The sequence below is a fragment of the Festucalex cinctus genome, chromosome 18 (assembly GCF_051991245.1).
Source record: "Festucalex cinctus isolate MCC-2025b chromosome 18, RoL_Fcin_1.0, whole genome shotgun sequence".
In the NCBI taxonomy this organism is placed as follows: Eukaryota; Metazoa; Chordata; class Actinopteri; order Syngnathiformes; family Syngnathidae; genus Festucalex; species Festucalex cinctus.
Genome location: NC_135428.1, coordinates 12,424,028 through 12,449,216, shown reverse-complemented (window position 1 = coordinate 12,449,216; position 25,189 = coordinate 12,424,028). Strand labels below are relative to the sequence as shown.

The 25,189-nt window shown below is 39.1% G+C and overlaps 2 protein-coding genes across 3 annotated transcripts in view; one reads left to right on the top strand and one right to left on the bottom strand.

The window, feature by feature from the left end:
* Nucleotides 1–25,189, bottom strand: part of klf5l (Kruppel like factor 5 like) — a 78,638-nt gene that overhangs the window by 49,641 nt on the left and 3,808 nt on the right. Inside the window, exons 1-2 of one of the 2 annotated variants that reach the window (XM_077504876.1) lie at nt 12,034–12,452; nt 11,272–11,524 (exon numbers count right to left, since the gene is read on the bottom strand). The gene's annotated coding sequence lies outside the window, so the exon portion shown is untranslated. Of the gene's footprint in view, nt 1–11,271; nt 11,525–12,033; nt 12,453–25,189 lie in introns of those variants that run through there. The other variant, XM_077504878.1, reaches the window with a different exon arrangement.
* On the top strand, nt 13,308–18,016 carry pou4f4 (POU class 4 homeobox 4). Its single transcript, XM_077504880.1, has 2 exons — nt 13,308–13,601; nt 15,370–18,016. The coding sequence occupies exons 1-2, from the start codon at nt 13,482–13,484 to the stop codon at nt 16,339–16,341; spliced, it is 1,092 nt and encodes a 363-aa protein (XP_077361006.1). The 5' UTR covers nt 13,308–13,481; the 3' UTR covers nt 16,342–18,016.

The window sequence follows — 25,189 nt, the reverse complement described above, 5'->3', positions numbered from 1 at the left end:
TAAGACATCAGGCTTGTCGGCCTTAAATTAAGGTCAAGTAAAAACATCAAAAATGCATTTCCTCTTCAGGAGAATTATTTATGATGATTGTTGCACCTCTCTCTCCACGCCGCCGCCAATCAATAACGCCATCGCCCCTGACAAAGTTGCGTGACCTCCGCCAGGAAAAGTGTTACAAGGATAGTAGCCGGGACATCAAGTATTTATCAGAGACGACAAGGGAAGCCGTGTTAGCCGCTAAGACGTCCAGCTTACGCGCTGCGCTCCTCGTGCCTGCCTGATGCCGATTTTCAACAATCGTCAGCTTGACCAGAATGTCTCTTAACTGCATGCTGTTAAAAATAATTGGCAAACAGATCAATGTTGAATAAGTCACGACAGCCAATGAATGTGTTACACCAGGAGTAGAGACTCTGTTTTTTTTCCCCTCTCATTTTATTAATTAAGTTTGAGCCAACTGTTTTTGTTTTTTTTTTGTTTTTGGCCTATTTGAACATATTTTGTCTTTTTTTTTTTTTTTTGACAAATTCTCCCACAAATAGACGTGTTTTAAAAAAATGACGAATGTTCCAATTTTGACCCAATTTTACGGCATTGCATGCAGGGCCATTTCTATCATGTTGAGATCCAATTTTAACCCAGTTTGAGATGTGTTTCAACCTTAGTTGACCACTTATCCATAATTTGACATGACTACACTAAATTGACAAGTTTGACCACAATTTCCCAGCTTAACTGAATTCACCTGTCATTTTCTGAAATTTTGGATCCAGTTGAATCCAGATTAAATTGGATTTAGAAAAATCCTGCTCACCATGTGCCGCTGCTTCTCAGAAGCGTTGATGATGGATTTTACTCAAATGCATTTGCAGTCATTCCCTCCAAGCCTTGGCGGAGGGCACGTTCAATGTATTTCTCTCCCTTTTCTTTCACTCCCTCTCGCTTCGTCGTCATCGTTTCCTGGCGCGCGGTTGCCGGGCAGTTACCGCGGAAACATGCTGCATTATTGATGGCGCGCACCCAAAAGCGTCCCCCGGCAGGGCCCGAGCGGCGTGCTAATGCGTCGCTAATATATGGAATGCCTCGTCTGATTGTCAGCACGTTTGGAAATGTCATCAGGACGTCGCAAAAGTCACTTTGAAGTTCGGGGAGCGCCCGCTTCACATTTTATCGGTGGCAAACCTGATTTTTAAGTGATTTATATTTTTTTTAAATAGGTTTTCATTTAACTCATTCACTGCCATTGACGGAAAAATACGTCAAATGATACATTTTTGCTGGGCTGGCAGTGAATGTGTTAAGCATAATTTCTTTTTTTACATTATTCTTGAACAAACAGCTTGAAGCAAGCACACTTTGGATCTTTTTTGGAGAACTGTGCCAGTGAGTCTTCTTTTCTTGATATTGTCCCAATATTTTGACAGCAAGTGTTTGAGAACAAACCCTAAGAAATATATTTCAAATTATATTTTAACAGTAAAACTAGTTTTAAAATGTTCTTGTTGTTGTTTTTATTATTATTTTTTAATATGGTCTTTCTAAATAGCAGATTTTTACCAATCGGGGAATGTATCCCGCACAATAAATGGCGTTTCACTGTTCGTATGTGCTTCCAGGGTTTTGGCAGATGAAACCAGATCCGCAGAAGGTGACTCTTGGCAGCCATTTTGTCTCAACTCCCACCCACCAATCAGCCTGCAGGTGACTTGTCTTGAGACCTAAACGCAAGGCAGTAATCGGGTCAGTGTCCAAATCATACCACAGCATTTAGCTACATTTCACATAGCCTCCTGACTACCAGGAAAAAAATAAAAAAAATATTGTCCAATCATGTTTATTTTGATATTCCCCAATCTTCGTGAAGTAACTGGAATACTGCAAAAGAAATTTTTGAAAAACAAAAAAAGTTTTTATTTTTAAGCTATGATGTGTCCACTACAGAGGACATTTTTAAAAACTTAAATGCTAGGCTCAAATACAGTTAAAATAATTCAAACAATACTTTAATGTGTTCTTAAGAGTCTTATAGAACACATGCTAACAACATTTAAAGCCTTTAAATTTGTTCCATAAAAAGCATTATACACTTACTTTTCCTCTTCCCTAAAAAGTGCTTGCACTGAGGGAAGCCATTTTCTTTTATGATGCAATCAAAGGTAGCAAAGCCCCGCCCCTAAAAATCTGGTATCATTGGAAAGCTCTGAATGTCTTCTATAGAGCACAAAAGGAGTTAATTCAATTGTATGCACTGGTTGGGAGATATTCAGGTTTAAAAAGGTCCACTACAGAGGACAAATTTGAATTGCTGGTAGTCAGGAGGATACGCAATGCTAGGGTTCGCCGCGTAGCCCTTGCTCATGGGCAATCCAGACTACACAATCCGTGTACACTCAACTGCAGATGGGATTAGGTGCATATAGAGGACAAAATTTCCAATTGTTAGCACAATTGTATGTATGCATTTGTCAAACTTCAAAATTTTTACAAATTTTATCTGTGTTTGCCAAGTTAACAAATATTAGCATAATTGTCTGTGTGTCTCTGGCAAATTTTTAAATTTTAACACAGTTTGATCTGTTTTACAAATTTCCAAATGTTAGCTCGGTATTTGCAAAATTTTCTAATTTTAACACAATTTGATTTATGTTTGCCAAATTTCCACGTTAGCCCAATTATGTGTCAAATTTCAAAATTTTAACAGAATTTGACCGACGTATATTTTCTAAATTTCTAAACGTTAGCACAATTCTATGTGTATGTCAGCCAAATTTCCTAATTTTAACACCATTTTATCTGTTTGCCAATTTCCCAAATATTAGCACAATTGTATGTTTGTATCTGACAAATTACTAAATTGTACCACAATTTTTTGTTTGTCTCAAATGGATTTACCAATTTTAACGTAATTTACCAGATGTAACTACTAATTTTAACTCAATTTGATGTCTACACAGTCAAATTTCTAAAACACAATTTGATATGTATCTCCTCCAAATGTAAAACTAGCCAATTTGAACACAATTTTATTTTTTGTCAACTCGAAAGTCACACAGGCTGACAGTATTTTATTTTTTTTTTACATATGATTGCTTTACTCGCGGAGTGGACTAACAAGCGCTTCTATTAAAGGATCAATGTGCGATCATTAGTCAGCGTGACTTGAGCATCACTCACCTGTTGTGCCCCCGAGGGCCGCCGCCGCCCCCGCCTCCTGCCCGTCACGCAGCTGTCACATCAGCCCTCTGCGGCACCCTCAATAGGCTCCATTGTACGGTGGCCGCCCCCCCCCCACCACCCCCCCCCCCCCCCCCCCCCCCCCCCCCCCCCCCCCCCCCCCCCCCCCCCCCCCCCCCAACTACACGCCACTATACCCTTTGACCAGGGTGCACCATTCCAAGCCGATCTTCTGTCAAGCGTCCTGCTAATCCCATCCGTGTTAGAAAACAGTGCATGAAAAAGTAAAGCGCAGGCCGGGCTGGCCTGAGGGCGTCCGAACGAGCAGACGAAGAAAGAAAGAAAGATCTAGTGAGTCACGGAGCCTGCGCTCGGCGAGTGAGCGGCGTCGGGGCCGGGCGGCGGAGTTTATACGCGTCCTGGCTCCCCCTCGGCCCGGGGGACGAGATGAATAAATAATACAATGGATATTCCCATCATCATTATTTCATCGTCGGCGTAATGAGAGAGCGCCAGGCGCTTGCTTCCTGACGCACGACGCGGCAGGTGAGGCGACGGCGACGGCGGCCTCCACCCAAAACGAACCAGGATGGTCACACAGTATCAGATCAGTTCCCAAGTGCCAAACGGTTAACTGCTATATTAACAAGTACAATTATGAGAAGTACCTATGACAACTACTTGTACATTACAACGACAACAACGGCAATATCAACAGCTATTTCATCTGCTTCCTCAACAAGTAAAACGATGAGAACGACTATGACCACTATGACAACTCACTCACTGTAAACATGAACGTCCAAAATAATCAAATAGATTAAGTACACAATACTCAAAGTTTATAAAAAAAAAAAAAAAAAAACTAATACTACGTAACTTTTTAAGTTGGTGTAACTTTGTATGCTTTTGCTTTTATGAGTCATTTTTGGTTGGTTGGTTGGTTGGTTGGTTGGTTATGTTACTCCTTGGCGGATGATTGTACTTCTGTGTATGTTTTGTTTTACTTACTGTATATTTACTGTGTATTGTTTGTTTGTTGTTGCTTTTTTGTTTTATTTGTTGTTTTATTGTTTTATCCCCATTTTTCACCTTTTCTTCAAGCGGTATTTACCTCTTGTCAGGCCAGTTACTTGGAAAAAATAATTTGTTCTTAATCTGTTTTGCCTGGTTAAATAAAGGTTAAAGGGATACTTTACTTATTTAGCCATTTTTGGGAGTCAAACAATATTTTGCCTATAATAAATGTGATATTTTCATTATTTTTCATGTACAATTAGTACCTTTAAAAACACATTTTGCAACTTGCTGTCGACTGAAAATGACATCACAAGGGCTCAGGTAACCAATCACAGCTCAGCTTGTGAATGTCACATGACCAAACCGAGAAAACAGGTGAGCTCTGATTGGTTACCTGAGCCCTTTTGATGTCATTTTCAGTCGACAGCAAGTTGCAAAATGTGCTTTTAAAGGTATTAATTGTATGTGAAAAATAATGAAAGTATCATATTAATTATAGACAAAATATTAACTTTTTATTGCTATAATGGCCTAAATAAGTGAAGTATCCCTTTAAATATATATTTTTTTTAAATTGTCCTAATTTTTTTTATTATTATTAAATTAAACAATACTAGTTTTTGGGTATGGATAACTTAAAAACATAAATTAGCTGTAACGTAATAAAATTTCTGTATTTTGTGATTAAAATCTTGTTTCTATTATTTCAAGAAAAGGTCATATTTACAAATAAAATTAATTTATATACATACTAAAAATAATACTTAATGTATATAATATATTTTATGTTTTGTCCATTCATCTTCCTTACCTGTTTTAAATAATAATAATTTGTTAGATTATTTAAAAAAATAAAAATAAATGCTCATAACAGGCAGCATGGTGGTCAACTGGTTAGCACATCTGCCTTCCAGTGCAGAGGTTGTGAGATCGAATCCGGCCTTTCTGGATGGAGGTTGGATGTTCTCCGCGTTCCCGTTCTCCAGGTACTCCGGTTTCCTCCCACATTCCGAAAAATACGCACGGCGGCTTAACTGAACACTCTGAAATATCTCTGTATCAATAACTTAAGTTTGGTGTCATCAAACTATTGAAGTTCTGGCAAAAATTTAACTTTTGAGTTGATCAACTCCAAAAAATGGAGGCAACCGATTACCTCACACTGCGAGTTGCGCTAACTTATTTGGGTTAACAGTGTATATCAACACTGCGATTGGCAACCAGTTCAGGTACTGCCCATAGCCAGCTGGGATAGGCTCCAGCACCCCCCGCGACCCTTGTGAGTACTAAGCGGTTCCTAAAATGGATGGATGGATGTATATCAACAAAGATGACATCATTTTCCTCTGTACTTGATTCGTGTGGAAGAAGTAGTCAAGTATGAAGCTGCGTATTGCACATGCTTGGACACATGGTCACATGGGTGAATTCGGTGTCCCAGTTGCGTCTCATGTCCCTCGGGGACCAGGCGTCTCGAAGCCTTTGTGGGACGACACCCCCCCCCTTTGGAAACAGGGAGTACCTCTATATTCACATTCATCCTTCCGTCCTCTAATCCTGTTAGTGTGAGACTGCTGTGGAGTCAAGTCCGCGGGGTGGGGTGGCTTTGGGGGCAATGCGCGACACAAAGACCCCCCTGGACCACACCAGCTGGATGTCTGTATGTGGTTACACATTTTGTCAATGTTTTTTTGTGATTCACTTTTTTTTGCGTGTCTGTCAAAGTGAGCTAGCTAGGCTAGCATAAGCTAATGTTTTGTCACGTTATTTTAAATACTTTTGTTTAAAGCCAAACTATGATAATAATAATAATAATAATAATAATAATAATAATAATAATAATTGTTATTTTTAGATTTTTAAAAAAAAAGCTAGCATGCTAACATGAAACATTCTCGTAAATATATATATAGCGCCAGCATTCATGACATGTACATCAGTATGCTAGCGTACTGTAAGTAGCTAATCATTAGCATAACATTAACCGTTAATGTTATGGGACAAGTTCAGATTTCAACTATGACATCAATAAAACTATTTTTGTTGTTTTTATTTGTCGAAATACATTTTAAAAATGGATCCTTAATGCTAAATGTTCTCATTCAGCACTCATTTGTTGTGAAAGTTAGAAGGCTAGCGGAAGGTGCTAGCATTATTGGACACTTTCAGATTGTAAATGAATGTTTGCTAAACTCCAACTATGACAACAACTACATGAATTTAAAACAAGAAAAACATGAAAATTTGAGGATAAACACTGGGATCTAAAGTCAACACTCATGATGTGAAATATCGCAAGCTAACGAAAAATTCTAGGCTATTTTTTTTAATTTTTATAATTAACCTCAACAATGACAATTACCAGGTCAATGACAGTATCACTTTTTTTTTGTTTTTTTCCCCAAAACTTTCATTTCCAGTCGCTGAAAAATGGAAAAAAAAGAAAAAGTTTCCATTTGTGTGCTCCGATGTATAGTGGCAGAATCTGGCATGTAGTACATCACTCAGCATTTCGGGATCTCTCTTGTCGTAATTTGAAAATAGCTCTGACTCGTCTCTATCTGGTTGTCCCTCCGGCGGCAAACATCAGAGACGCAAGTTCGGGGGGGGGAAAAAAAAATCATTTGTGATGCGTGACATGTCTTTGCTTGTTTACGCCTTTTGTTTGACAGCGCGCTATTGTTGTAGTACAGCGCGCAGGATTTTGTTTGTATGCTAATGAGAGGGGGTGAGTCGGTGGGGGTGTTGTTTGATACCTGGTCCTCGGTGGATCGAACCACTACGGGACAATGTTGGGATTCAACGGCCTGACAGTAAACTCGAAAACGGGAAGCCAACATGCCAATTTGCTCAAGGCAGCCGGCGAAATGACACAACCTATTATCTATATTAACGACTATAAATATGACGACTAGCTATTACAACTCCTACTACATTAACAACTACAACTACTGCTACGCTAAAAATGCAACTATGACTTGAGTTGAACTACTACATTAACAACTACAAAACCTGTTGCTCCATTTACAACTGTTACAATGCCTACTACATTATTAGCTACAACTCTTACCACATTAACTACAACTCCTACTAAATTAACTACTAATACTATTAAATAATTAAATACTACAGTAACAACTACAAATTCCTACTACATCAACAGCCACAAGTATGACTACTCATACCACAAAAAACTACAAATGTGAAAACTAATGACACATTAACAACTACACTACTAAAGCATCATCAGCTAAAACGATGACAGACTACAACAACTACACGTATAAATACTTTTTAAAATGTAACTGCCCACATTTTTGGACGATTTTGGGCCACCGTATGTCAAGGTCAAGTTGTGCATGTGGAGTTGATTTGTCGGCGCGGGCGCAGGTTCGTGTGCAGGGGTTAGCTGGATGCTAACAGCGAGTAAACAGGCCGGGCCTGGGTGAAGCTTTTACACGCCAATCTCGGCCAACTTTACGTGCAAGTGCTGCAGGGCTACGTTGCATAATACATGAGCACTCAGTTAATCTATTGATCCAAAATATGTCTTCTGTCTTTTCTCCTCCGTCAGCCTCGCTCGCCTTTTGTCGTAGCTGCTCTAACAATGTCAGCAGCATCAGCCGTAACCGCTACACTAACAGCAGCTACAACCTAAAATATATACAGTATATATTTTCTAAATCTGCTGCACAACTATTACAATCTAAACAGAACTGGTTACGCTAGTGACAGAATGCTACAAATACAGTGACGACTACTCCTACTAGGTTAGCAACTAGCTTTCAGCTAAAACAACTACTACATTAACAATTTCAACTGTGACAACAACTTAAACCATGATAACTCCTACTATATTAAATATTTCAACTGAGACAAGCCCTCCTACCACAACTACTACATTATCAACTATAACTCCTGAAACAATGAAGACAACCACTGCTACATTAACCACTACACCCATTAAGACTAGCAATCGAGGTCAGGTTGGTCGTCGTGTCGAGTGTGACGCGCTGCAGCGGTGACACACGGACGAGTGCGGGCTTGTCATCACCTCAAGCGGAAGGAACACGGTCTCCGTTTCCCGTCCGGGTTATACAAATTTGCAGGTAAAGTGCAAAGAGAGAGGATCTCTCCTCCTGAGAGAAGCGCTGGCGTCTTTAATTTGTACTGGCAGACAATGAAATATTCACAAGGAACCCTACAGGCAATTACATTAAAAGTGTGTGGTTAGACACCGCCTACCCTTTGGCGAGGCCCTGCGCAACCCCCCCCCGATCCCCCCGAGCGCCCCCGCCCCACCTCAAAGGCCGGTTTGGTGAACTGTCGCGAAGTTTACAACGTCAGATTTTACCCGCTATGAATAATTCAAGGTGGAAGCGGGAAGGAACGCGGAAAAGGCCGCCGCGCTGGATGTCGGTGTGCGCGCGGCGCAGCTTCCATTTGCTAAATGCGGCAGAAAGGCACGGTGTGGCGAGCGTGTTTTGCCCCGATAAAAAGCTCGGACGGACACCCGAGGAGTCCATCCTGCACAACTGCACACTTTATTTTTTTCAATATGTGGCGCTTTAAAACACGATAAAATGTTAGCAACAAGTGAAGGCGCGGACACAGCTCTGCCGCCAATTGTGAAAATTTTCAAATAACTTAGTAATTCTCTATAGATGGTGTCAAAGAACGGGAAATCCGTTTGGGATGGTGTAGGAATAATTGTAAATAATAAGTTATCATACATTTGCTGCAATGAAGAACGGCTCCTGCTGGCAATGAAGAATGCTTTGCTTTGCACTCACAATCACATAGGCGAGCCATATATGTTAGCTCATCATATATTTGCTGCAATGAAGGATTGCTTCTGCTTTCAGTGAAGCTTTCAATGCCTGGCTATTTGAAGATGACTCAAAAAGCTGAAGAACCACATCTAACACAGCAGAATGGTTCGAGCCAGTCTGCTGAGGTCGCCTGTTTTCTGTTAAGAAATGATTACAAACTTGACCACACATGTACTCAGCAATCTTCCACTGACATGAACAACACATAGACAAACAAGCACACTGAGTTCCAACTATGCATTGCATTTGCATTTTTAGGGTTGGAACACCCATGCAACTAGGGGCGTGGAAAACCAAATAAATAGAGAGGGTGAGGAGAGGAATCTTCAAAAAGTGCAGGAGTGAATTGCATCAGTCAGTTCCTCTCCTCACTCCTCGCGAGCCCTGAACTGAGTATCTTCTCTCCTTTTTGTCGTGTTTAAAGTTTCCACACAGGTAACCCTGACAGATGGATTTCTTAACTGGGGTCTAACAACGTAGACGAAGAATGAACACCTTGCAGCTAGCATGCACACAATCACAAACAACTGCTAAGATGTTCATCATCAAGTGAAGGCGCGGACACAGCTCTGCCGCCAATCGAGAAAATTTGCAAATAACTGTTTGTAATTCTCTATAGGTGGCGTCAAAGAACTGTAAATCCGTATTGGATGGATTTCTTAACTCTTTTACTGCCACGTGTTATCAAAAAAAACAACAACTTTAATATGACAAAGACATCATCCTTCAAAAAGTTCTGTTTCATCAGATTTCACACACATTGAGACCATTGAAAAGAGATACAATGCTGCCATCTGCTGGCTATAGGTAGTGACGGTTTTTGATTCCACAACTCATTGATCAGGCAGCACGTGCTGCACTTACACGGTGAACTGCCCATTGATAAAAAAACAAAAAAACAAAAACAAAACATAGTTGACATCATTTAACATTTATGGCGGCATACATCGCGATTTTACAAATTGTTATTAAACGTTTTTTGGCAGTCAAAGAGTTAAACTGGGGTCTAACAACGTAGATGAAGAATGAACACCTTGCAGCTAGCATGCACACAATCACAAACAACTGCATTAAGTAGGGAGGCTCAGCCATAGTTTTAGCTAGCGTACTCGTCTCATAACAAGCTAGCACAAGCTTGCGTGACATCACATGCAAACAAATATACGCACAAGAAATTTACACATTAAACAGATCTTTTAAACAAAAATAAATGTTGGCAAAATAGACTACATGACTATTGTTGCGCCATTCACCAAAGATGTAAAAGCACTGTATATATATACGTACTGCATTATGTTAGCATTAAGATAGCATAATCTTTTAGCTTTTAGTGTTTCGATAATCAATGTTTAATTTTCTTTTGCATTACTTGCAATGTTATTTTAGTTAACTAACAAAATAACTCAAACTAAAATTCAAAAAATGTTCATGAAATAAAATCGAAAATGCTTATTAAAAAAACGAAAACTAATTGAAACTACATTTTACGTTTACAAAACCAGCTATTATTATTTATTGCGAAAATGTCCTTCTTTTTAGTCTTTGGTAATTAATTTAAAACATGAGCCTTTGAGGATCATTTTAAATGCGATTTTAAGTGAATTAATTTTGATATTAACCGGAATAAGGACGTTTGAAAGTGTGTCGCACAGAAGTGATGCGACATCTCGCAGCAGCCAATAGAAAAGCACTTTCAGATGACGTCGCTTCCAAGCGCCAATTTTTTCTGTTTGACTTTTCCAATGGCTCGGCTCGTCTGCTTTTGCATTTAATTCAGCCCAAACGTAACGCTAGGTAAGAAGTGCGTTACTTTTTTCATTTTCCCATGGTGTTTGTTAAAGCTTGCACCCATGAAAAGTAATACTAAAACTAAACAAACTATTTTTTAACTAAAACTAATCAAAACTTCCAGAGCTGCCCTGAAAACTAATTAAAACGAACTAAAAAACAAAACTCAAAACGAAATCAAAACTAACTATAATAATAACCCTGATTACTTGTCAGTTTTACACACGGAAAGGCCTGTTGTATCATATTTGACACAAAAAATTCACAACTGGCCCTTAACCAGATTTGCACCCCCCAAAAAAAATTTAATCAAATTGGGTGAAATTTTTAAAATTGGGTGAAAGTTTCCACTTCTTTCTGTACCCCTTATTATTATTATTATTTTTTTTTTTTTTTGGAAGAAGAATGAAATAAAAATTTGGAATTGAATTGAAACAAGGTCAGGGAGCTCCCTTACCTCGCACCCGCCGACCTCGGTTGTTCTCGGCCTCCCCACAGCTGGACTCCATGCTGGTGTCGCCTTCCCGCAGGAGCGTCCCGCCCGCCCGCCTGCCTGCTCGGGTCCCAGAAGACGGCGGACGATGCATATTTGATGAGCGGGTCCCAGGGACCCTCTTGTGGGGGGCCGCGCACATCGGGGACAATGGGCACCTCGCTCGTGTTACGCCGCACGCATGCTGCTCTTTTTTTGCAGGCCACTGCTTACGAACCTGTTACAAACAACAAAAGAATGTCATCATCATCATCATCATCATCATCATTTATTATTAAAAATGCCAATATGAACCATTATTTTAAACTTCTGAAAAGATGTCATTTTAAAAAACATTGATGTGTCATATTTTCGTACATTTAACCCTTTAAACTACATAGTAATAATTGAATTGTTTTTCACCTCCTAGTCAAGTGTCAAAGTGACTGGCTGAATTATTAATGTTATTCATATTTTATATTGCACGTCTCCCATCATTATTTAATCTGCTAATTGTGCACTAATTAGTATATTAATAAATACGTATACAGAAATATAACATACAGCAGATATGAAAAGTCTACACACCCCTGTTCAATTGCCGGGTTTTTGTGAAATGACAAAAATGACACCAATATTTTTTCAAGATGGTTGCAAATGTGTGCACACCCTCATATAACTAGAATGTGGGTGTGTTCAGAATTAACCAATGACATTCAAATGTGTGTTAAATGGGAGTCAGAACACCTGCCGCCATTTCAACTGCCTCTGATAAACCCCTAATGAAGTTCAGCTGTTCGAGTAGGCTCTTTCAGTCATGTCCTGTACAACGACATGAACAGTTTATTTTTTTACATCTCCTTAATAAAATGTTGTTAAATTCAATTGAGTCTATTTTTTGTTCAGACTTACACATATAAGGCCTATATATAAAATAACATTAAAAGAATAAATAACAATAAAATAAGTATATGTATAAAAAATTGCACACAACAGTCAATGTTAAATGAGCAGGATTATTTTATGAATTGCATATAGATTGAGCGAGCCACTTGCCTTTGCAATTTTACGTGTGTTTGATTTAGGATTTTGGGTGCCCCCCCTTCCACGACGACACCCGCAAAGTAAACGAAGCATGATTAATTAATGCATTAATTGCCATGAAAGTGAATGTGGTTCACACAGGCAAGTAGGAGGAATTTCCTGCGCGCCTCACATCAATTAATAATCCCGAGCTGAATAAATAACTGTGTGCATGAGCGCGTGTGCGCGCGCGAGTTTTTGTGTGCGCGTGTGGTCGCATTGTTTATTAATTGTGGGATCTGGTAATTAATCGACAAATATCAATAGAGTCAATCCTATCATTTCTTTACCATGTGTTACGCGATTTTATGTAGTTTTATATTTTTTTAAATGGAATTTCAGTGTTGTAAGTAAAATAAAAAAACAAATGAGCATTTTTCTTATTTTTGTTTTTAAATCAACATAAGAAGTACTTAATGTATACTCCGATTGCATTTAAATGAGCAGCTAAATTATTCAAATCTGTCCAGGGACCCTAATCAATTGTTTCCCTCCCGCCCTGTACATTTGTCTATTTGTAATATATATTTAAAATTTAATTTATGTTTAATATTAAGTATTGATAAGCAAAAACCCAATAGTTTTTTTAAGGAATATTTACGATTTTTAAACTAACTAATTTTTAGAAACCATCCTTTTATTCTAGGTTGACTCCCTTTTCGGCAGTGTGTTTAAATTATTTTTCTAAATTTTCTAATATAGGCAATTTTCTTCGTATACAGTTACAAATTAGATTTTTTTTTTTTTTTTTGCAGCCGGCCACCCTGCCTTCCTGGCTCTCTCCAAGCGAGACTGAGGAAAAGAGGCACGCGAATGGGCGTGGCGAGACTCCGACTAGCTCGCTCTGATTGGCTGAGACGCCTTCTCGGGGCGTGGTTTACGCCCGGGGCTCTCCCTATAAAACCTTCAGGAAAAGGGGGGCCCAGCTTCGTCTTCATCGTTCAAGAGTCCCACACGCGAGGATTGGAGGACTTAATTTTTTTTTTTTGCTCCTTTTTTTTTTCTACCTTGTTCCTTTTTCATCAATTCTCGTGATTTTTTTTTCCCTTCTCGATATTTGTTGAAAGAGGACGCCGGACTGCTGCCTTGCCTCCCCGCTCAGCGCCGTCATCATGATGTCGATGAACAGCAAGCAGCCGTTCAGCATGCACCCCATCCTGCACGAGCCCAAGTACACGCCGCTGCACTCCAGCTCCGAGGCCATCCGGCGGGCCTGCTTGCCCACGCCCTCGGTGAGCCGCAACATTGGCCAAAACAGAATAATAATAATAATAATAATAATACAAACTTAAAAGTTAAAACAATTTGTTTTTAAAAAAAACGGCCTAAAATGATGCATGATATTTCACTGCTTTAATTATGCATGGCAAAGTGCGTATCATCATCCTAATATTACCAATTAAACAAGTGTCATTCATATTCAAACTCACGCCTGTCTCGTCTCATTGTATAGGCACAAATTATTCAAAAGGAAATGTGTGTGCTGGGGTGGGGGGTGGGGGGTGCAGCGTTGTAAATATTAATTTTAAATGAATGTCAATCCGCGCTGCATGGCACACGTCGCAAAACATGTGCACGCACACCAGGAAATGGTTTGGGACGTTTCATTTCATTGGAAGGAGAAGGAAAGGACATATAATTCGTTTTTAATTCATGTAAAAAATGTAAAGTTTTAGTTAAGTATTTTTAAAATGATGTATCATCATTTTTAAAATAGAGAAGATAGATTTTTTTTTCAAACCACTATAGAAAAATTCAAATCAAGTGTTTTTTATCGTTATTTTTTTAGCTTTGTAAAAACGAATACCACATAAGGCCTGCATAAAAGTTAGTTTACAAAAAAAAAAACGCGCGTGCGCGTGAGCATGTGACAAATCTTATCACCGTGCAAATGCAATTAAACGGCAAGATGACCATAAGGGCACGATGTTATTGCACTTTACTTTTTAATTTCAGTTTCCAGGCACGTCCGGTCGCTGTGACAATAGCAAAATGAGCATATGTCATTTGTGAAACTGTAATCTTCAAAATGACATATTTTAAACGTGAAGCATCAGATTTAAATTTTCCAGTCAAAATATGAGCAATATAATGTGCATGTCATATAAACGACTTATTAATTTCGGACTAATTTTAATGGATCCATATTTGGACACGTTATTAAAATTGAAATTTTCCATCAGATCACAGATAACTTGATCAGAAAAGCCAAATGACCATATTTGGGCATGCTGTTAAACGTTAAACATTAGTTAGCGTATAGTTCCAATAAACTTTCAGTTTCATATTAAAAACAGTGACAAAGTAAAAATGTTATTCAACTTGACGCTTGCATTTGCTGACTCTTCCGGTCACTATGCAACTCAAAGTTAACAGCAAAATGACCATATATGGGTATGCCATTAAACTGGACATCTTGATTTGGGTAAATTTCCGGGCGTGCAAATACAAATGAGCATTTATAGTCTGTTTTATTGATTATTGCACGACTGTACGTTCTAAAAACACTTCCGGCCAGTGTAAATTAAGGACCTTACATTTAAGTTAAATCTGTCGGGGAAAAAAAGATCCTTGACGCTATCAATACACTTGGAAATGACAACGAATAAGCATTACATTTTCAGGCAGTTCCGGTCACTGTAAGACAATTAATGCAATATGGCCTTTTGCTCACTTAATTGCACATATAGTCGATATTTAATTTTGTTTACTTCTTCTTTAAATTAGATTTAAATTTATTTTAATTTCATGTGTATATATATATATATATATATATATTTTTTTTTTTTTTTTTTGATGAATCAAGTTGTTGTTTTTTTTTTTCGAGCTAACCTGAACCTGTCATTTGCACGAGGACCATATAAGGGCATGTGATTGATTTTAGCAACTTCCGGTGACTCATTTCCCCGTCAATTTCGGGCCACTTTTGCCATCGAACGCTTCCAATGAAAACTTTAACATTTTTTTTTTGTGTGTGTGCGTGCATGTGCGCGGGCGCAGCTGCAAGGCAACATCTTCGCGGGCTTCGACGAGACGCTCCTGCAGCGGGCGGAGGCGCTGGCCGCCGTGGACATCGTGGCCCAGAAGAGCCACCCGTTCAAGCCGGACGCCACCTACCACACCATGACCAGCATGACCAGCATGACGTGCACGCCCACGTCGTCGTCGGCGCACCTGCACCACCCGTCCGTGCTGACGTCGCACCACCACCACCCGGCGCACCACCACCAGCCGGCGCAGGGCCTGGAGGGCGACCTGCTGGAGCACCTGACGCCCGGCATCTCCCTGGGCGGCATGGCGGCCTCGGACGTGTGCTCCACGGCGTCGCACATGAGCGCCATCAACCACATGCAGCACCACCACCACCACCACCACCACCACCCGCAGTCCATGAACATGCACGCGCACCACGGCCTGGGCTCGCACGCGGCGGCGGGAGTGGTGGTGGGCGGAGGCGGCGGCGGCGGCGGCGGAGGCCCCGCCGGCGGCGACGCCGAGCCGGACCCCCGCGAGCTGGAGTCGTTCGCCGAGCGCTTCAAGCAGCGGCGCATCAAGCTGGGCGTGACGCAGGCGGACGTGGGCGCGGCGCTGGCCAACCTGAAGATCCCCGGCGTGGGCTGCCTGAGCCAGAGCACCATCTGCCGCTTCGAGTCGCTGACGCTGTCGCACAACAACATGGTGGCGCTCAAGCCCATCCTGGAGGCGTGGCTGGAGGAGGCGGAGCGTGCGCAGCGCGAGAAGATGGCCAAGCCGGAAATCTTCAGCGGCGGCGACAAGAAGCGCAAGCGCACGTCCATCGCCGCGCCGGAGAAGCGCTCGCTCGAGGCCTACTTCGCCGTGCAGCCGCGGCCCTCGTCCGAGAAGATCGCCGCCATCGCCGAGAAGCTGGACCTGAAAAAGAACGTGGTGCGCGTCTGGTTCTGCAACCAGAGGCAGAAACAGAAGCGCATGAAGTTCTCGGCCACGCACTAAAAACAAACACAAACGCGAGAAAAATGGAGAGACAAATCATGGAGCGGCTGCTATCTTATGTTCGTGCCTCTGTGAGACATTTCATCACCTTGAATGTTGTGGGAGCTCACGAATACTTCGTTACTGTAACTAAGCAGATCCTTCAGGTATCTGTTCTTTATTTAGTTTTTTCTGACCACTTTTTTTTTTTACTTACTCCGTTATTGCTTTGGCAAAATAGGCTCGTTACTTTGCTGTGTTGGCCTCTTAACGAAACATTTCATCATCTGTCGTTATTTGAAGTAACGAAATAAAAATACCTCGTTACTGCACTTGAGTAGAGATTTCCTGGCGTCTGCACTTTGCTAAATTTCTTGGGCCTTACTCCCTATTTGAAAAGAAATATCTGTACTTTCTCCTTACGTTCCTCAACTTTAGCAGATGACGTCATGACGTAGAAAAGACGTTACTGTACTTAAGTAGATTTTAGGACTGTTTATCACTGTTTTTTTTTTTATGAAAACAGAGTTGTACTTGCGGTTATTTTCCTCAAATTATGACGCCATGACGTGAAAATATAAGCACAACTCTGACGAGAAGCAAGATGTCCATTACGCTAAGATAATTTCTTAAAATTAACAGCTACAAGAATGATTTGTGGCCAGTGCAAATTTTATTACAATGAGCTATAATAAAAAAAAATAAAAATAAATACTTTATACTCGATTGCATTTACTTTTAGTTTCGCAGTTTTTTTTCTTTACACATTTACCTTACAGAATGTGAATATTTTTATTATTCAATCACTTGTATTTATTTATTTATTTATTTATTTATTTATTTACAGTGTATGCGAAGGTGATGAAATGTCTTGTATATGGTCAAAAACTGGACGAGGATTTGGATAAAAGCCCACCGTGAGAGCACCACGCTCGGACTTCTTCATTCATAAGGCAATTATTGTACAAAGAAAATACAAATGACTCCCTTTTTTTAATATTTATCGTTGTACATATTGTGTGAATAGGCTGCACCGATGTATCGAATTGGTTTTGTTGATTATTTTTGATGAAGATGTCAAAAAAAAAAAGTGAGAGAAAGAGAAGCCACATGCATGTTTGTTTTTGTTTTGTTTTTTTAATCGATCGAGGGCGTCTTCTGTGCGAGTTCAGGAAATTCCCACCGCAATGAACGCATCGCAATAAGAAGAAGAAACACACAGTTGTGTCGTGGCTGTGTGTCTACCTCATTACTATACACGCACACACACAAAAGTGTTCATGGTGATTTAGCGCACACAAAATAAGAACTTTTTTTTTTTTCTTGTTTTTTTGTTTTGATGATTCACAGTAGAAGGAAGTCACTGTAAAAAGCTGTCACCACAATGATGCTTTGACAATCAAGTATGACCATCATTTTTTTTCTATTGATAAAAGTAACCACTGCATCTTATTATTTACCCCCCCCCCCCCATCCCCCCGTACAAACACAAATACATAAATGGAGCGCACTTTGTAGATACATAACTTATTTATTTCATTATTTAAACATTTCCCCCTTTTTTGTTTTTAATTAATTTATTTTGATTTTTTTTAAAAAATTGAAACGAATGGATTTGATTTGTGAAAGGGTGTTCTTGAATAATGTGTCTGTGTACATGACAGAAGCTGAAATAAAACGTGCACGTTTTACGTCATCCTCTCGCACAGATTCCTGTATTATTATAAATACTTTCAGCATATTTATTGAGGGGGTAAATGTGTTTACAATCGTTGGCCGCTCTAAAAAAAAAAAAAGTTATTAATTTGATCAAATTCAGCAACAGGCTGTGATTTCAGTGAGGGGAAAATAAACATACAGTCACTGGCGTGTCTAACAGCGATTCAGTCATTGGTCATTCTAAAAATAATGATAACATTTATCAGTTCAATTGCTGAAAATACTAAACGGGCATTGGCCTCTCTAAAAAGTTGTTTGACTGGATGCACTTTGCTGGAAACGGTATTGTGTCATTGACCGCTCTACAACAGTGATTTGGTCATTGGTCGCTCTAAAGTGCTGCTTAATTGTATGTGGCCAATGCTGAAAATGTTCTGAAGTCATTGGTCACTCTAAAAAAGGGATAAGTTGTAAATGAATAATTTATGAAAACAATACAGTCATTGGCCTCTCTAAAAAGTGTTTGATTGCATCTAAATGCTGAAAACAGAACACAGTCATTGGCCTCTCTACAAAGGCGATTTGCGTCGTTCCGTTGACCCATCATTGACGTGTGCCCACATTTTTGACGTGCCCACTTTTCAAAGCCTTATAAAAAAAAATACACTGGTGATTCGGTCATTGGTCATTCTAAAAAAATAACATTTATCAGTTCAATTGCTGAAAATGATAAACAGTCATTGGTCTCTCTAAAAAGTTGTTTGACTGGATGCACTTTGCTGGAAACAGTATAATGTCATTGTACTCTCCCCAACAGTGATTTGGTCATTGGTCGCTCGAAAGCGCTGCTTAATTGTGCGTGACCAATGCTGAAAATGTTCTGAAGTCATTGGTCACTCTAAAAAAGGGATCAGTTGTAAATGAATAATTTATGAAAACATAATAGAGTCATTGGCCACTCTAAAAAGTGTTTGATTGCATCTAAATGCTGAAAACAGAACACAGTCGTTGGCCCCTCTTACAAAAGCCATTCGTGTTGTTCGTTGACCCATCATTGACGGATGCCCAAGTTTTCGCCAAAGTGCGATGTGCAGTGATTCGGTCATTGGTTGCTCTAAACATTTAATGCTTAACTCATTCACTCCCGGCCATTTTCACTGAAGCAACCCCTTTACTGGATTTTGACTGCTTTGGCAAGGCCCACAGAGTACTATAAAACATGGAATCTACCAAAACAAAAATTAGCATCTCTTCTTTCATCAGGAAAAAAAATGTATATTTCTATCTGTTTCCATTTTGCAGCAATTAGCATTAGAATATAGCTAAGTTTCATCCCAAATCTGTTTAAAACAGTGGGGAAAAGAGTTTTTTGCAACATGGCTCTGTTTGATCTCTTATACTCTTCTGCCACCTGCTGGCTGTTTTTGTAATAACTACCATTGCTTCAAGCGTTTTTCACGGCCTTCTCTATGCTCTAGCATAAAAAACATTTTAAAAAACAAAACAAAACAAAACAAAAAACGTATAAATACGTCTTTGGGAGCAAATGAGTTAATTATGTGTGACCAATGCTGAAAAAAAAAAAAAAACTGTAGTTATTGATCACGCTAAAAAATGCTTAATTGTCTCTGAAATGATTTCTCAACGCACAATAGAGTCATTGGCCTCTCAAAATTAGTGGCTCAGTCATTGGTCAGTCTGAAGAAGTAGCGAATAACTATCTGACATTTTAGTCCCTGGTCACAAAAAAGTTGTGAATAACCCATAATCAGGAACCAATCCTTTAGGCACGAATTACTCAATAAAGTAATCTATCATGTGAAAAAGTCATTGGTCATTCTAAAATGTAGTGATGACTTGTATATGGCCTACACTGTAAAAAGTGCAGTTGTTGGCCAGTTTAAAAAGTGTAACTGAATATGCTGACTACGGAAAAGCAGTTGCCAGTTTCGTGACTTTGGTATGATGCCAAATGTTCGGGCCTTCAAAAGTGAGGCTGGAGGGCCCAATATGGCCGCTGCCTGTTGCTGCTACGATTGCGCACCATGGGAGCACACACTTGTTGTTGTCTTGATTTTGTTTTTGTTATTGTTGTAGTAACTTCACGTTAAACTTTTGTTTGACTCAAAGTCAATTTGGGAAAAGTCAACTTCATCAACGTGCAGAGAGGCCTTCTTACTGTGTCATGTTTAAAAAAAAATAAAATAAAATAAATAAAAGTCACTTCAAAACATGCTTTCATTATACCGCAAAAATGTAATGTGATTATGTAACAATATAATTAATATTTTTCAAGTAACATTTCACACTTAATTGTGTACTTATATGACAAATTCTGTTTTTACACGTTTAAACATTATTTCTGCAATTTTGTATTCTAAAAAACAAAAGAAAGGCAGAAAAAAGTCTGACTTGGTTACTTATTATAGGTAATTTTGTTTTTGCTTTAAATCCATCAATTCACTTAATGTGCCACTTACCAAACTTATTTTGGGAATAAATGGGGGGGGGGGGGGGGGGGGGAATAATAATATTGGTTTATTAAAAAAATAAATCAAATGGGGAAAAAAAGTTTATTAAATACATACAAATTACATGAAAAAATGGCATGCAAAAAATGATTGAAAAATGACATATTGTATGTTTATAAAAAAAAGAACAAAAAATGCTTAACAAAAAAAATCATATGTAATTTTATTGTCTCTTATTATTTATACTCATAAATACATTAATAATAATAATAATAATTATTATTATCATCATCATCATCATCATTGTTATTATTATATAAACAGAGCTCAGCTAAATCAGGCAACATATCAAATGGATCCAAACCTGCTCAATTAATAGCATTATGTGCATAAATCTTTCATTTCCTGACATAATACAAATCATAACATTTGTGCATTTTAATATGTAAAAGATACCATTTTGAATACTTTTTTTCCCCCCAGATATATTTGAGAACATGCATGCATGCATGAGAGCGTTTCTTCAGTCTCCAAACTCACGACTACGAAATTGCACATCAGCTGTTGTCATCCATTCGCAGTCAATGGCCACTTTAAAAATTGTTCAAATATATCTGACAATCTAGCCAGTCTGCAAACAATGAAATGTATCTGACCAATCATTAAAATATACGACAGTCATTGGTCCTTCAAACAAGTATATATTAATTTAATCATTTACAAAAAAATAAAAAATAAATAATCAAATCATTGGTGAGTCTGAAAATAATTACATTTACAAATAGCTGAAAACATTCTATAGTCATTAACCACTGTAAAAAAAAAAAAAAAAAAAAAAGTTTAACTGATGACTTTCTGAAAATATTTTTCAGTTATTGGTCACTGGTCACTCTAAAAACTGTATCTGACCTTTTCTGGAAACATGAGGTCATTACGCATTCCAGTCATTGGCTGCTCTAAAATGTGAACAATTGTTTTGTGGAAATATTTTCTTGAACAAAAACAATTAACTCATTTACTTCCAGCCATGTTAAAATGGATTTTTGACATCTTTAGCTGTCAATGGTAGTGAACGAGTATAAAAAAAAAGTAGATGTTAAATAATGAAAGCCGACAAAAAGCGACTTGTTGCTTTAATCCATCTGATTTTTAATCCTGATATGAAAATGTCTGTTGCATTATGAATCGTCGCTGTTTCATATTTGAGCCCTACGCTGGCAAAACCGTCAACGCAAGCTCATCACATCTCAACAAACGTCGGCCATGTTTGCACTTGATGCCGCTTCTCCTCTCACATTAGGCCGCCCGCCTCCTCCTGTGTTTTTGTATGCATTTTTTTTTCTTTTTTCCATGAAGCGAGGAAGCACATTTTCATAAATAGACCTTGGCCGAGCGCTGCGGCCATGAAACTTTAATGACGCTCCGAGTCTTGAGTGCAGCGTCGGGGTGGGGGAGTGGGGGGCGTCGGATGGTTGGTGGTGTTGGGTTGGGGGCGCCTTGGAGAATAGCGGGCCTCTGTTACGCTACTATGTCTCTTGCTCGCACTCTCTCACTCACACATATGCAAACAACCCGCTTTTCTCTACCCCCCCCCACCCCAAAATGTGCGTGTGCGTATACGTGTGCGTGTGTGTGTGTGAGAGGGGGAGATTAGGACAGAGGCAGTGGAAGTCTAATCTGTTATTCTTTTATTATTATTATTATACGCAATGTCTTGAGGGGGGACTGACCTCCGCTAATACGCCATTAATGGAGAAAATTCATCGAGGCAACCGTGACCACACACGCACACACAACAGCCGACGCACAATGGGAAGTGTTCAGTGGTCCTGTTACAATATTTATCATTGACATACATAGATAAAATCGGAACGGATGATGTAAACACACACTACAAAAGGCCTCTGCTGAATCACTTTTCGCTTCTGTCAAATATTTATCACGTGTACAAATATACAACCTGAGCAGATGATCTCACAGTTGAATTTAAGGGGCCATAAATCTGGGGCAGAGGTGTAAAGGGGTTAGGATGTTATAGAAAACCCCCAAAAATGGTTTATGTTGTAAGCGCGATTTTTATTTTGCGTGTGTGAGACCACTCTTGGATGACAGTTATAAAACGCATAACCCGTCCCACACACATTAGATGCGAGGTCGCCACAAGAGGTCAACATGACATCAGTGTGTAAAATCTTTATTGTCCCGATCAGGACACACACTTCCTTCCTATTAGTGATAGACGGATACGTTTTTTTCAGGGCCGATGCCGATACCGATTATTCGTCGTCAAGGAGGCCGATAACCGATATTTCAAGCCGATATCATTTGCAGTAAAAGAGGAAATAATTGTGTAAAAAAAAAAAAAAAAAGTTTTTAATTTCAAAACATATAAACAAAAGACAGTTTTGTTTAATTAAAAATTTTAACAGAAATTGTAGAAAATGTAGGGAACTTCCAGGGTCATCAGCATGTGTTAAGCTACATTCAAAACTAAGCAAGCAAATAAATAAATAATTAAATAGTTTTCTACTGTAAATAAAGTTTTCCAAAACTTCAACATAATTTCAAATTTTTTTATTATTATGATTAATTTTTTTGTATAAATTAAAAAGTGTTGGGACTTCCCAGTGTTTGCAGTGAATAAATAAATAATTTTCTAAAGTTTTCTACTGTAAATAAAGCTTTCCAAAATGTCAACATAATTTCTAAAAAAAAATGCTTTAATTAGTATTTTTAATAAATTAAAAAGTGTTGGGACTTCCCATTGTTTGCAGTGAATAAATAAATAAATAAATAAATAAATAAATAAATGCGTTTTCTAAAGTTTTCTACTGTAAAAATAGTTTTCCAAAATTTCAACATAATTTCTAAATGTATTTTTTTAAATTATTTAATGACATAACTTGATTTCAGCTTTATTGCCCTTCAAATTTGTAAAACGGCCGATGCCGATATTTGTCAACAAGTCAAATATCGCCACCGATAATCGGCCCGGCCGATAATCGGTCTATACCAGGGATGGGCAATCTCGGTCCTCGAGGGCCGGTGTCCCTGCAGGTTTTTGAGGTTTCCGTTTTCCAACACAAGCTGATTCCAATCAACGAGATCGTTATCCCTCTTATGCAGAGCTTGCTGATGAGCTGATCATATATCAGCTGTGTTGGAAAACGGAAGCCTCAAAAACCTGCAGGGACACCGGCCCTCGAGGACCGAGATTGCCCATCCCTGGTCTATACCTACATCCTATCATCCCAAAAGTGGCCCAGTGATTTGACTCCCCAAACACACTTTGTCTTCATACAGTTATAAAAGCCAAAACACATTCACACGTTTCCAGATTTATTGTGAAAGGTCAGCATGACATGATTGCTGTGTAAACACCTTTCAGCCCCATCAGATTGAAATACGTGCTTTGTCTCCATCTTGTGGAATCTTGATGCGAAGGAACTGCGTGGAAGTGATTTGAGGAGCTTAATTTGGATAAAAGTAGTGCTCTGCCACCATCTTTTGCACCTCTGAGCAAATTCTAAACCTGTTTGCATGGGCGTGAATTACTCAAAGGCGCCAGGGCTCGGTCCCTATCCTAGGGAGGTTCACCGGACAGTACTAAAAACCAGAACACACTGTAAATGACCACATCCAGTATTTGCTCCTCAACAAGAGAACGGCAACCGCGTGAACTTTTGAGGGCGGTGGGGGAACGTCGTTACGCATATGGGGCGCTAATTAAAACATGGCGACGGTAATCAGGAACATTGTATAACTAATCAGGCCTAATGAGCATGGGGGGTGGGGGGTTAGCGGTGTGTGTTTGCGTGCATGTGTGAGAGATTTTTTTGGGGGGGGGGCTAGGCCGTGATCAAACAGGCAACTTATAAGGCCTAATGGGCGGACTTGCGGGACGACAATAACGAGCAATCCGGACAAATAACATGAAATGTTGGTGAGGCGTTCAGGTACTCGCTGTATATGAAAATATATTCAGTAACGCTTATTTGTATTGTGTGCGTGTGTGTGTTTGTGTGTGTGTGTGTGTGTGTGTGTGGGGGGGGGGGGGTCACAAATTCCTTTTGTCTACAGAAGAGTCAAATAGTAGTAGTAGTAGAAGACGAAGAAGAAGAAGAAGAAGGAGAAGAAGGAGAAGTCGTAGAAGAAGAAGAAGAATGAGAAGAAGTAGTAGTAGTAGAAGAAGAAGAGCCATGTTTGTATGTTTTACAGCAAAAAAAAAGTACTAGTAGAAAAAGAAGATGAAGAAGAAGAAGAAGAAGAAGGAGGAGGGGGAGGAGTAGAAGAAGTAGTAGTAGTAGTAGTAGTAGAAGTACTAGAAGAAGAAGAAGAAGAAGAAGAAGAAGAAGTAGTAGTAGAAGAAGAAGTAGTAGAAGAAGAAGATGAAGGAGAAGAAGAAGTAGTCGTAGTAGTAGTAGTAGAAGTACTAGAAGAAGAAGAAGAAGAAGAAGTAGTAGTAGAAGAAGAAGTAGTAGAAGAAGAAGATGAAGGAGAAGAAGAAGTAGTAGTAGTAGTAGTAGAAGTACTAGTAGAAGAAGAAGAAGAAGAAGAAGAAGAAGAAGAAGAAGAATTAGTAGTAGAAGAAGAAGGAGAAGAAGGAGAAGAAGGAGAAGTAGAAGTAGTAGAAGAAGAAGAAATGACAGACTGAGAATTTAAATTGAGCTTGAATTAAAAAAAAAAACATAACAATGTGCATAAGAAAGAAATAAGCTTCCTTGTAACACTCAAACAGC

Excerpts from the sequence above, each read along its gene's own strand:
- pou4f4 (XM_077504880.1), top strand. The coding sequence starts at position 13,482 with ATGATGTCGATGAACAGCAAGCAGCCGTTCAGCATGCACCCCATCCTG. Across the intron at positions 13,602-15,369 it reads CCTGCTTGCCCACGCCCTCG|CTGCAAGGCAACATCTTCGC; the intron begins GTGAGCCGCAAC and ends GCGCGGGCGCAG.